Below are 12247 nucleotides of genomic sequence, written 5' to 3'. Positions count from 1 at the left end.
GAGCAGCGAGTCACTGAGTGCATTTAGAGCCAGATCCCACCACAACAACGGCCGACTGGTGTTTTCAGCCTAAAGTGGGAATCAAACCTGTAGCAGCACAACTGCACCAGGAGGGATGGGAATCGAGAAGCGGTTCTTTTTGAGAACCGGCTCCCAGTAGCTTAATTCCTTGGAATCGTTTGCCTGCCTGGTTAATGATTCTGCTTATCGATTCGTCCTGTCTTGCACAGGCGCGATAACGTCACGCACGCTGCATTGTTTTGGTTCAGAACGTAGCCGAACGGCGTCGAGGCAGAAACGTATGGCTGTATTTCACCCTGTATATGTTATACTTTCTGTGCAGAGATGAAAATATAAAAGACGGTTAACGCAAACAAACCCATTGTACTCTTTTATTTCCTCACCCAATGAGAATCAATAAGGAATCGGATCGATACGCAAAATCGATAATGGAATCGGAATCGTTAAATTCTTATCAATTCCCATCCCAATGCACCAGCAGCAGCAGCAGCACCCACACCGAGAAGCACCAGGACTCACTGGAGGAGTTGTCGTACAGCGCCGCCGGCTCGTCCTCGCTGCTGTTGTGGTTTCCAAACAGAGCCTTGTAGTTGCTGTCCTCGTACCAGTTGAGGGATTTGATCTGCAGGCCGCCCCCTTCAGGGTGACCGCACACGATCCTGGACACCGCCTGGTACATGGCGCTGGGCGACGAAGTGGCATTCTTTGTCAGGAAGATGATCTCGTTCCTCAGGTCGATCCAGCTCTTCATACTGGCCAACTGGATGACAAACAGAGAGGGCACTGGTTAGACTGGTCAGAGACTCCGCCGGTAACACGTGCTGCCCGGCGGCTGAGCAGATCTGACATGGACCAGGTTTCGCCGGCATGCTCGGCGGACGCTGTGGGGCGGCTGAGGTGTAGCTTCACTTTGTCCTGTCTTTGTCTTTTAGCATCAGAAAAAAACTAGATGGTCAGCACACACCCAGCTGCACTTCCTGTTAGGCTGTTACCTGCTTCCTGCTCAAGGTGTGTTCAGACACATTTGCACCTCACGTCATTCGCTTTCCAACCTGCCTGCTGAACCCTCTGTGTTTTTCAGTGGTCAGTCTAGAAATTCCCAAAAAAGAGTGAAAGTAGAAAAAATCTAAACGAGCTCCGTAACGCTGGACGACGGCGAGCGAGTCGACGAGTCGAAGCGACAGTCAACAGTTCAGAAGTTCACGAGAACACAGAAACACTTCACCTGTCCAGCACCTCCACTTCTTACAGTTCAGCTGCTTTCAGCATTCACACTTCAACAGTTGACATCACGCGTTCAGGTGACACTTCAGCTTCAGATGCTTCCACTTCACTTCCCTGACAGCTCAACTCATGCCAGCGCTGACGCGTCCACTGCTCCTCCCACCCCAACTCTCATAAAGAACACTTTCAAACGTTTGCAGCGTTTCCACCTGCAGGCGAGCACGCCTCAGTTACCTTCAGTACATTCTACTTTTCCACTTCAGTTTAACTTTACAGCGAAGAAACGAGCCAGAGACCGTCAAAGGAAACGAACGGCAGAGACGTCGCATGATGTGACGTCACATGTGACAAAATAATGGCTGACAGCGAACTGAGTCACAACTTCCTGTCGACTCCAAGGTCACCACGTTCATGAACAAAACCGTTCTGAAATGTGACATCAGTTACCTGGTACAGGTCGCTTACAAAGAGCACCACTCTTTCACAATAAAAGCAGGGGTTTTCAATGTTTTGGGTACTCTGTGTACTCAGTACCACTAATACTCTAATGAAGTATTATTACTTTTAATACAAGTTGCTGTTACTGACTTTATGTTCAGCAGCAAAATGTTCAAATCTTGTGAGGTTTAGTGTCGCCGTTAAAACCTCGTGTCTCCAGATCTGGGGGTTGGTTGAGGAAAAGAGTTCCTGAAAAGTTTTACTTGACGGCAGCAGTTTTTATCTGCAGCGTCAGCAGCGACTCCAGCCTCACACTCAGTGAGCCGAGGAGTTCAGCAGCTTCAGGAGGAAGAGGAAGAGGAAGAGCTGGAGGTTACTGCAGGTCGACACTGGCTGACGTATTTAAAGAGACGGAGCTCAAGGTTTCATCGTGACTTTAATGTGACACAGACTCAGTGGATAGACTTAACTCTAAGTCTAAGTCTAAGTCTAACTCCTCAGGACACTGTCTGCCAATCACTGTTCACATCACACGGCAAAACATGGAGGGTTACGGCCGCGGCGTCCTGGAACGACTTGGTCCGGCCTCACAAACACACTGACGAAGACCATTTTACTTCTAAATCCACAGTGAGCTGCTCTGGAGAACGTCTGTGAACGGTTTATTGATTAGTTTTTAATCAGCATATTGATCTACGATGAGATGACATGAGGATACTGGACAGCCATGAGCCTGATGAAACTGGGTCAGACGCTGGGTAACTGGTCCCAGTTACTTCACAGAGCAGGTCTCCATCAGGGAGATACAAGGTTTCCACATGGCAGCACAAACACAAGGTGAGACTTTGAAATGAAGTTGGTTCAAACTGTGATGTCATCACAAAACAAACGTCCACCTGTGGAAAAAAAACGTTTTTTTCTCTTCCTTTTAAAGAAGAATTTCAAAATAAAGCTCGTCAAATGTAGGAAGAAAAACTATTTACTTTATCCTGAAAGTTCACACACACGCACGCACGCACGCACACGCACGCACACACACGCACACACACGCACACACACACACACACACACACACACACACACACACACACACACACACACACACACACACACACATCCTGTTCCTGACTCAGCCTCAACATAAACCAAACAGCAGTCACATGTTTTCAATTTAGCCCAGTGTGTGTGTGTGTGTGTGTGTGTGTGTGTGTGTGTGTGTGTGTGTGTGTGTGTGTGCGCGCATATGTGTGTGATAACCTCGGGGTGAAAAAACAACAAACTGGGTTTTTCTGACTGAACTTTACTCTGATGACCAGACTCCCAGTCCACTCCCAGCCTGTCCCCAGTCTGTCCCCAGTCCACTCCCAGCCTGTCCCCAGTCTGTCCCCAGTCCACTCCCAGCCTGTCCCCAGTCTGTCCCCAGTCTGTCCCCAGTCCACTCCCAGCCTGTCCCCAGTCTGTCCCTAGTCCACTCCCAGCCTGTCCCCAGTCCACTCCCAGTCTGTCCCCAGTCTGTCCCCAGTCCACTCCCAGCCTGTCCCCAGTCCACTCCCAGTCTGTCCCCAGTCTGTCCCCAGTCCACTCCCAGCCTGTCCTCAGTTTGTCCCCAGTCCACTCCCAGCCTGCCCCCAGTCCACTCCCAGTCTGTCCCCAGTCCACTCCCAGCCTGTCCCCAGTCCACTCCCAGCCTGTCCTCAGTCTGTCCCCAGTCCACTCCCAGCCTGTCCCCAGTCTGTCCCCGTCAGCAGAGCAGAGGAGTCCATGTCTTGACCACTGAATCAATTGTCAATAATCACATTATACTGAACGTTAATATTGATTATTAGTGGAGGTCTCAGTGGAGCTTTCAGAGTGCCGCTGCGACCTCCAACATGGCGGCTGAAGGCATCCACTCAGTCTGTTGCGTCTCAGCGGGACACTGAGCAGGACGCAGATGAGCGCTGAGTGTTTGTTGTTTGTTCAGACTCGTGTTTTCTGTGAAGTGAAAACCTGCTGAGACGTCGGAGTCTTTGTTCAGCTGGAGCTCATGTGTCTCTGCGGCAGGAAAACAGCTTTTATGTGGACACAAAGACTCTCAGAGACATTCAGAGCTGCCAAGTAAACCCAGTGGCCTCAGTGAGCTGCTGATGCAGGCTGAAGACTGACACTTCTGTCCCCTGGAGGAGACGTCAGTCCACTGGAGGACGCGTAGGATTTAACAGAATGACATCACAGAGGTGGCCAGTAACCAGGTGTGTTCCTTACCTCGACTGCGAGCGACCCCAGACTGTCCAGGAGGTTGTTGGTCGCCCTGGCAACCTGCCTGATGGCCTCGGGGTCAGATGTCACGTCCCTCTGAGGACACAAAGAGACATTTCAGTTCCCGGCTTTGGTTGTGCGTCCTGCTGTGTGAGACGTGAATTTAAGAGCCTTTGTTCTGGAGGATGTTCTCTATAAGCAAACTGATCTGAGAGCAGATATGAGCCTTCACTCAAGTTTGTTTCCACAACATAAAATCTGTCCTGTGATCAGATCTGACTGATCCTACTGGCTGATCTTCGATCGCTCCTGGTCCTGAACCGTCTCCGGCTCGCTCGCAGCTCGCAGATTTCCGCAGACAAAAGGAAAGAGGCCTCGCTGACGCACGGCTCGCTTTCAACGCTTCAAACCACCGAGCGGCTCTCCAGGCTACGAAAACTGAGACTGTAAAGAGCAGACAGGCTGAGACACGCCTCCTCCCACACACACATAACACACTAAACACACACCAAATACACCTGAAGCCAGGTGGACACGCCCTCCTTCACCTGCAGGACTCACAGCACAGGGCACGTTTTCACAACTCAAAGCTTAAAGACGAAACGCTGGAGCTTCCTGTCACACGCTGCGTCTCACGGGATGAGCTGAAGACATTCAAGACTCTTTGTCTGTCCCACCTGTTTGAACAGGGGACATGAAAGTGAGTCCTGTTAAGTGACTCACACTGTCCAGTTTGACTGGAGGACAGAGGACAGTCTCACACATGTACAAACTTCACAGGCTGCGATTCAAACGACACCAATATTTCCTGTTTGTTCACCCTCAAAGAGAACGTGACGCCTTGTTTCGATGGATTTCTTCTTCTGCTGCTCGAACTGAAGATATTTTACACGTTTGAAACGTCAATCAAACAGAATCGATCATCAATAATCAATCTGTTCACTGACAGCAGCTCCACATGTTCATCTCCTTCATCCTTATGAGTTCACAAAGCGGTGACCTCGCTCCATCCTCTATGAACGGCTGATTCATACCAATCGTGATCCTCTCACCTGTTTACCTGTGAATGATCAAACAGGTGTTTCTGGAGCGTTCCACATCCCGTGTCGCTGCATCAAATATTTACAGAAATCAATGAAGAGCACTAAATATACTGACTTTGACTGTTCTCAGGTGAGTCTCACCTGTTTGGAATCAGGCTGCTTTAATATTTTGAGTGAATCTTAATACCTTTTTTCAATCTGTCTTCAGTGAATAAGGCTGTCGTGGGGGGGGGGGATCATGTGACCTCACCGTTCGTTTCAGTGACTCTTTGATATCTCAAACAGAGCGTCCGATCATCTGCTGCGATTAAACGTCTCCCACAGCTTTGTGGTTACACACATTCCAACCAATCAGAGCTCAGCAGGTGTGTTTTTACCTGGATGGGTTTGAAGAAGTCCACGTTGTTCAGGAAGTGCTCCTCGGCGTGGTTCAGCCAGACGGGCGGGGCCTGACAGATGACTTCCTGTACCAGCGTCGACACCTGCGGGTCCGAGATCATCACAAAGTCTCCGAGACTCCACTTGCCCCCCTTTGTGGGACACATGTCCCTAAGGTGGACACCGAACCCTTTCAGGAGAACCTGACACAGACCACAAAGAGCAGGATCAAAAGCAGGATCTGGTGGTTTATTCCACGTTTACCTGACGTGTTTCCTGTTTGAGCCTGCTCGTACTGAGCGCGTGCAGAGCGTCCTCACCTTCTCCAGGTTGACGCCGGCCTCCCTGATCTGCTGCACGCCGTGTTCGGGGAACGAGGCGTTTCTCAGCAGAAAGCTGGACAGAGTCTCATCGTCTCGGAGGAAATGCTTCAACTTGAAGCCTGAGAGAGAAAAAGCAGAGCAGAGTTTGTGTGTCCTCAGAGGAACTGACCCCCCACCCCACCCCCCCACAGAGAAAATAGAGCAGAGTTTGTGTGTCCTCAGAGGAACTGACCCCCCCCCCCCCCCCCACACACACACATCACCACAACTGTCCATCAGTCACACGTCAGTCAGGTGACTTCATGAGACTCAACACTGGATCGCTTCTTCTGTCCAGACCAGATGAACTGAAGTCCAGGTGAGACACACCTGAGGCAGCAGGAGGGAAGCGATGGCCATATTAGGCCTGCGGGGGCGTGTCAGCCAGCTGGAGCCGATAAAAGAGGTGAGGTCTACGGAGTCACCTTTGTCTCAGCTGCAGGTCGTCACATGTCTGCAGGACAAACGTTCCCTCGCAGCAGCTACCTGCCTCTACTGGACAAAGCCCCCCCCCCCCTCACAGGTTCAGACATGCAGCTGTGGAGAGAGAAACCTGTAGAAAAGGCTCATCAGTCACATGACGACTGCAGTCAAACAGTCTGAAGCTTTGTGTCTTCTGTCAGTAGATCTGATCGCACACTTCCTGTTTTTTCTCCTGATGTTTGGACGTCGTGGACGTCAGCCAATGAAGGCGCGCTGACACACAGCGAGCTGCAGCGCACAGGAGGAAACGCAGGTTTTCTTTCTCAGCTGAAGCTGGACAGATCCTGGATGACGTCCCGGCGCTGAAGCTGGAGGCTCCACGCTCACAGCGTCTGTCTTATCTCATCCGCTGTGGCCTCGAAGCTGCAGACGCATCCAAGGATCCTCAGCAGCTTCTTCGCTCAAACATTAAGAAAAACCTCGAACATCATTATCGTCCGCCTGTTTGCTGCTTCATCACTTCCTCTTCTTTCCAAGTCTTCACTGGCCTGGAGGTACAGAGGCCTCACAGGGACAAAAGCTGGCTTCAGGAGGAGCTGAGGTGAACTCACGCCGTTAGTGACGGGTCACGGGACACACTGAGCTGTCTGACATCAGCAGCTCAAAGTGATGTGATTGGTCAAATGAGGAGCAGTTTCCTCTGAGAGCTCCAACAGAGAAACACGTCGGCTTCAATCAGGAAGCCCACGTTATTAAACGAGTCCAATTATCAAACGACACAGATGACATCAGCAGCAGAGAGGAGCCGACTCTCAGCCAATCAACACTCAGGGGCACGACGGGGGGCCGCTCAGACCCCAGGAGTCGCTCCTCTGGGTCTGAAGGTAGAAGAAGCTGGAAGGCTTTGGTTCAGTTTCCAGCAGAACCCGAAGTCTTCCACAAAATACAAAAATAATCATTCAATGAGAATCATGAATAAAACATGAAACACATATGAAACAGCTGAATACAGCTGAATTATTCCATCAGTTTCAGCTCTGCGGTCTGAAACAAACCTTCAAGCTCAAGAACCTGAAGGCAACCGATCCCGGTTCAGATCTGACCTGCTCTCACATCTCCAGTGTTTGTTCAGCTGCACAACAGCACGCCTGAACCCGGCGACGCTCAGCGTGACGCCACGCTGGCCGCCGCCCGCTGAGGCCGAGGTCTCTGACTCTGGTCTGAAGACCGCGGACCCCGATGTCTCCACTCAACCTATCCGACAGCTCGGGCTGCACCGAGCTCTGACCAGGTGAGATCACCTGAGAAGGCTGCGACAGGTAAACCTGCCGCGGCTCGCCTCTCCGCCCACGCTCACACGGCACCGGATCGCTCTTCTCACGAATCAAAAGACCAGAGTTTGTGTGATCAGCTGTGATTAAAGGGAATAAAGGGCAGAAATGTGCTGAAGCCCCATCAAGGGAGGAGGAGGACAGCCGGCAGGTCGGAGCAGGTAGAGAAAAGAAACGCCCCCCACAGCGAGCGAAAAGTACAAATTAACACACAAAGGAGCAAAATTCTTTTTGTTCAATGAGGCTGAAAAAATCCAGCAGAGGAGCGACGGCTGGAAGCTGCAGCGGAGTGGAACTGGATCCAGCACAACATCAGCCTTCATCCCACTCTGACCTCCACTGCTTCACTTCTTTCACATGAATCAATGAATCTTTTAGAAACCACCAAACTGAAATCATCGATTAGCGACATCCTTCAATAACCCATTGATCTGCTGAGCACCAGGGGACGAGCTGTCTTTGTCGTAAATAACTTATATTCAGTGAGAGCCAAAGAAAACCAGTTCCTACCTGACCGGCTGCTCTGCAGCACCTGCAGAGCCTGAGCCAGCTCCTTAAATCCATCCAGGTTCTTATCGTCCTGACTGTACAGAAGAATCTTCTTGGCGTCCGAAAACAGACGAGAAATTCTGCAGAGAAAACAGAGAATGAACGAACGTGAGCGCCTGAAACGAGAAGGAGCTGCAGAACGAGGCGTTTGACTGAGGGGAACTGAAGCGTGCTCGCTTCCACTGCAAACTGTCACCGTTAGAAACATGTCAGATGTTTGTCTGTGAGATGTGCTGCAGCTCAAACAGTCAAACTCTTTCAGATCTCAGAGGAAGAGCTCCAAAGGCTGTTCAAACCAAAAGATCAGAACAAAATGTGGAAAACGTCATTCTTTCTTTGACAGCAGCCTTTCGCAATGAAACACAGGCAGCTTTTCAGAATAAGAGTCTCAGCTCTAAGGACACTCAGATCACACTTAGTCTCACATGGAGCCGTTGAAGTTGCCAACGACGCCCGGAGACTCGCCCGGCGTCGGGTTTCTGAAGCAGGGGTTGTTGGCGTTGCAGAGGATTCCCTGAAGCCAGGGCAGCGTGCCGGCCGACGGCATCGCCTTGTTGGGAAAATGACCTGCAGACAGAGAAAGCCAAAACAGGAAGTGACTCAGTGTTTAGTGCAGTCAGAACACCTTCTACGAAAGCATCAAAGCAACACCCGAAGACTTCTGTTTGACTACAGACAGCAAACGTCTCGTTCTCAAACACGACCTGACCGCGGTCGCCACGGCCATTTTTCACTCAGAGGAGACGCATGACCACACGCACACCCTTCATATTAAACTCACGTGATCCAACGTGACTTGAGAAAAAGACAAACATGGAGGCAGATGGTCCTCACAGGCTGGGACAAACCACAACCAGCCGCAGGTCAGCTGGACATAAAGCTTTATTCTCATTGGCTACTGCAGGCTGGTATTTACAGGTCAAAATGGTTGAGTTGGTGATCTGTTCTGAGAGTCTGGAGGGCCAATCAGATCCAGAATCTTGTCCTGGTGTGGAGCGAGCACAGGACCCTACTTCCGTTTACAGACTGAAGAGTTCATCGTTCGTCATCATTGGTTCATCTGCTGGCTGTTTTCTTCCCGTTGCTCCAGTGCGCGATCGATTGTTTGCTCTTTAAAACACGAGACGAGTGAAAAACGTCCATCGAGCAGTCGCCGTGACATCTTCAAACGTTTCGTCTCTGGTCCTTTCAGGCCTCTGCAGAGAAGCAGGACGTCTCTCTCATGTGTTTTCCACAGTCCAGTCCGGTTTCCTGACCATCCTGGAGAGGGATCTCGCTCTCTGCCTCTTCCTCGGCTTCCTCCTGTTTTCATCTTCCTCTCTGAGGACGAGCGGACGGTCGTGGACAGCACACGTGTTTGTGAGGACACACGTGTTGTTTCCAGCGGCTCGGCCGGGTTTAACCTGAAAGATGCTGAGGACGGTTCATCTTTATCTTCCTGCTGCGTTGGAACAAACCATACGTTCACCTGGACACGCCGCAGGTAGATAACCTGCGATTGGTCTGTTATCGCCGCGGCGGAGCATCAGCGGCAGCCGGCGCGTAAGCGGACCGAGGGTGCAGGCAGGCAGGCCTACGACCTTTACCCCCACCCGTTTGTGTTGAGCGAAGAGGCTGCTATCAGAACCTTCAAGACTGCCAGCTGGCCTCTTTCTAATCAAAACACAGATAAGATAAGCGCAGAGCTGCAGATTCACGAGTTCACCAGCGACTTCACTCTGCAGCCGATCAAATCACCCTGCACACAAACAGGCCGAACGACACTGAAGCACGACCCGATCGATCGATCGATCGATCAGCGTCAAAGTGAACAGCAGCCGTGTCAATACTCCATTCATCGTTAAGGAGGAGGATGTTTTAAACGACGTCTTTGGAATCAGGGTTGAGCTTTATTCTTAAGAGGAGCTGCTGTTTCAGTCACGGTGCTGCAACTCATGACCCGCAGATTATTCTTCATCGTCATTCATCCAGTCATTAGGCAAGCCCCATCACTGTCCATTTTTAAAACTCGTCTTAAAACCCACTTTTATTCCTTGGCTTTCAACTCCACATGAGACTCCGCTCTTGTTTTAGCGTCTTATGGTTTGCTTTTACTTACTGTTTTATTGCTTTTAATAGTTTTTAAAAACAATAAAACAATTATTTTAGTGTTTATTCCTGTTTTATTTTATTTATTTTATTCCACTTTATTGTTTTGTCTATAAATTGTACAGCACTTTGTTTCAACTCTGGTTGTTTTTAAAGTGCTATAAAATAAAAAGTGCTATATAAATAAAGTTGAAGTTGAAGTCACACATCAGACCGACGGCGGATTAAAAAATGACGGAATGAGAAACAGCTCAGAGTGAGACATCCTGTCGTTTGATGTAATGAATGAATGAAAGGAGCCTCTGTGACGTCGACCTGCAGAGTTTGATGCCTTCTTATTATTGTTCTTATCAGCAACATCAACCCAACAAACTGCAGGCCTACACTCACTGAGGAACAGGGTTTTCTGTCCCCGGGTCTGTCTGACAGGACCTGAACGCCGTCCCCGGATCCTCCGGTCCATGAACAGGTTCAGTTCCTTTGCCTTCATTTCATTTTCGGCATTTCAGCAGCAGTCTGAGAAGACTGAACGGTGTTTGATGGCAGCATTAGCAGAAGATCCTCCACACGTGACAGAAAAGCGGCTTTGAACTTTGAATGAGGGACAGTCCTCCACAGGCCGGACGTCAGCGGACGTGGATCGCAGCAGGTGGATTTGGTGTGACAAATGGTCTGTAAGAGTTAGTGTGAACAGAGTTGAACGAGCCCTTGGTGTCGTGTAAAAGTGGCACGGCAGCATCAGTGAAATCTCCTCAGAGCCGCTTTAAACCAACAAGTTTCAACACGCCAGCGCTCACGCTCAGTGAATCACAGCACAAATATTTGTGAAGCAGCCGACGGCTGCGGAACTGAAAGCACTTCAAGTCCTCAGAGCTTCTGCTTTCAGCTTCCTGAAACGACTCCAACGAGCTTCGACAAGGTCTCGGTTTGAGTCAGACCGCGTCTCTGATTCCTGCTCCTGAACTCAGGAAAGACTCTGCAGCTCGAGCGAGCGGCGAGGCAGAAACTTCACGCGCAGAGGAAAAGCTTTCCGGTGCGTCGGGTGGTGCTCCTGCAATAAATAACACCGCCCGAAGCACGTCACATTAATCCCTACGTAAATGTCAGAGCAGAGGCTCTTAAATGATCCGCTAAAGGTCACAGCTGCCATCAACAACCACTTACTTCATTCCACCCTTTAGGTGAAGCAATGCTGCTCCACCTGTCTGAAAGGTCAGAACTCCACCTCTCCAACACTTCAGAACCCTCCACCTCTCCAGCAGTCCAGACCCTCCACCCCTCTAACAGCTGAGCTGCTGAAGCTGACTGACGGCTGAAGCTGACTGACGGCTGAAGCTGACTGAAAGGTGAAGCTGACTGAAAAGTGAAGCTGACTGAAAAGTGAAGCTGAATGAAAGGTGAAGCTGACTGAAAGGTGAAGCTGACTGAAAAGTGAAGCTGACTGAAAAGTGAAGCTGACTGACGGCTGAAGCTGACTGACGGCTGAAGCTGACTGACGGCTGAAGCTGACTGAAAGGTGAAGCTGACTGAAAAGTGAAGCTGACTGAAAAGTGAAGCTGAATGAAAGGTGAAGCTGACTGAAAGGTGAAGCTGACTGAAAAGTGAAGCTGAATGAAAGGTGAAGCTGACTGAAAGGTGAAGCTGACTGAAAAGTGAAGCTGACTGAAAAGTGAAGCTGACTGACGGCTGAAGCTGACTGACGGCTGAAGCTGACTGAAAGGTGAAGCTGACTGAAAAGTGAAGCTGACTGACGGGTGAAGCTGACTGACGGGTGAAGCTGAATGAAAGGTGAAGCTGACTGACGGCTGAAGCTGACTGACGGGTGAAGCTGACTGACGGGTGAAGCTGAATGAAAGGTGAAGCTGACTGAAAGGTGAAGCTGACTGAAAGGTGAAGCTGACTGAAAAGTGAAGCTGACTGACGGCTGAAGCTGAATGACGGGTGAAGCTGACTGAAAGGTGAAGCTGACTGAAAGGTGAAGCTGACTGACGGCTGAAGCTGACTGAAAAGTGAAGCTGACTGACGGCTGAAGCTGAATGACGGGTGAAGCTGACTGAAAGGTGAAGCTGACTGAAAGGTGAAGCTGACTGACGGCTGAAGCTGACTGAAAAGTGAAGCTGACTGACGGCTGAAGCTGAATGATGGGTGAAGC

The 12247-nt window shown here is 50.3% G+C and overlaps 1 protein-coding gene across 2 annotated transcripts in view; it reads right to left on the bottom strand.

Moving 5' to 3' along the window:
- abca1b (ATP-binding cassette, sub-family A (ABC1), member 1B) overlaps positions 1 to 12247 on the bottom strand; it is a 48127-nt gene that overhangs the window by 29474 nt on the left and 6406 nt on the right. For both annotated transcript variants that reach the window (XM_070962774.1, XM_070962775.1), the window contains exons 4-9: positions 8433 to 8574; positions 7969 to 8087; positions 5663 to 5784; positions 5342 to 5545; positions 3928 to 4017; positions 541 to 781 (exon numbers count right to left, since the gene is read on the bottom strand). In XM_070962774.1, the coding sequence (XP_070818875.1) occupies positions 541 to 781; positions 3928 to 4017; positions 5342 to 5545; positions 5663 to 5784; positions 7969 to 8087; positions 8433 to 8574 (918 nt within the window). The remainder of the gene's footprint in view (positions 1 to 540; positions 782 to 3927; positions 4018 to 5341; positions 5546 to 5662; positions 5785 to 7968; positions 8088 to 8432; positions 8575 to 12247) is intronic.

This window comes from Chaetodon trifascialis, chromosome 5 (genome assembly GCF_039877785.1).
Source record: "Chaetodon trifascialis isolate fChaTrf1 chromosome 5, fChaTrf1.hap1, whole genome shotgun sequence".
NCBI classification, from domain to species: domain Eukaryota; kingdom Metazoa; phylum Chordata; class Actinopteri; order Chaetodontiformes; family Chaetodontidae; genus Chaetodon; species Chaetodon trifascialis.
The sequence above is the reverse complement of the archived record's forward strand: the minus strand, read 5'-3'. Positions and strand labels throughout refer to the sequence as shown.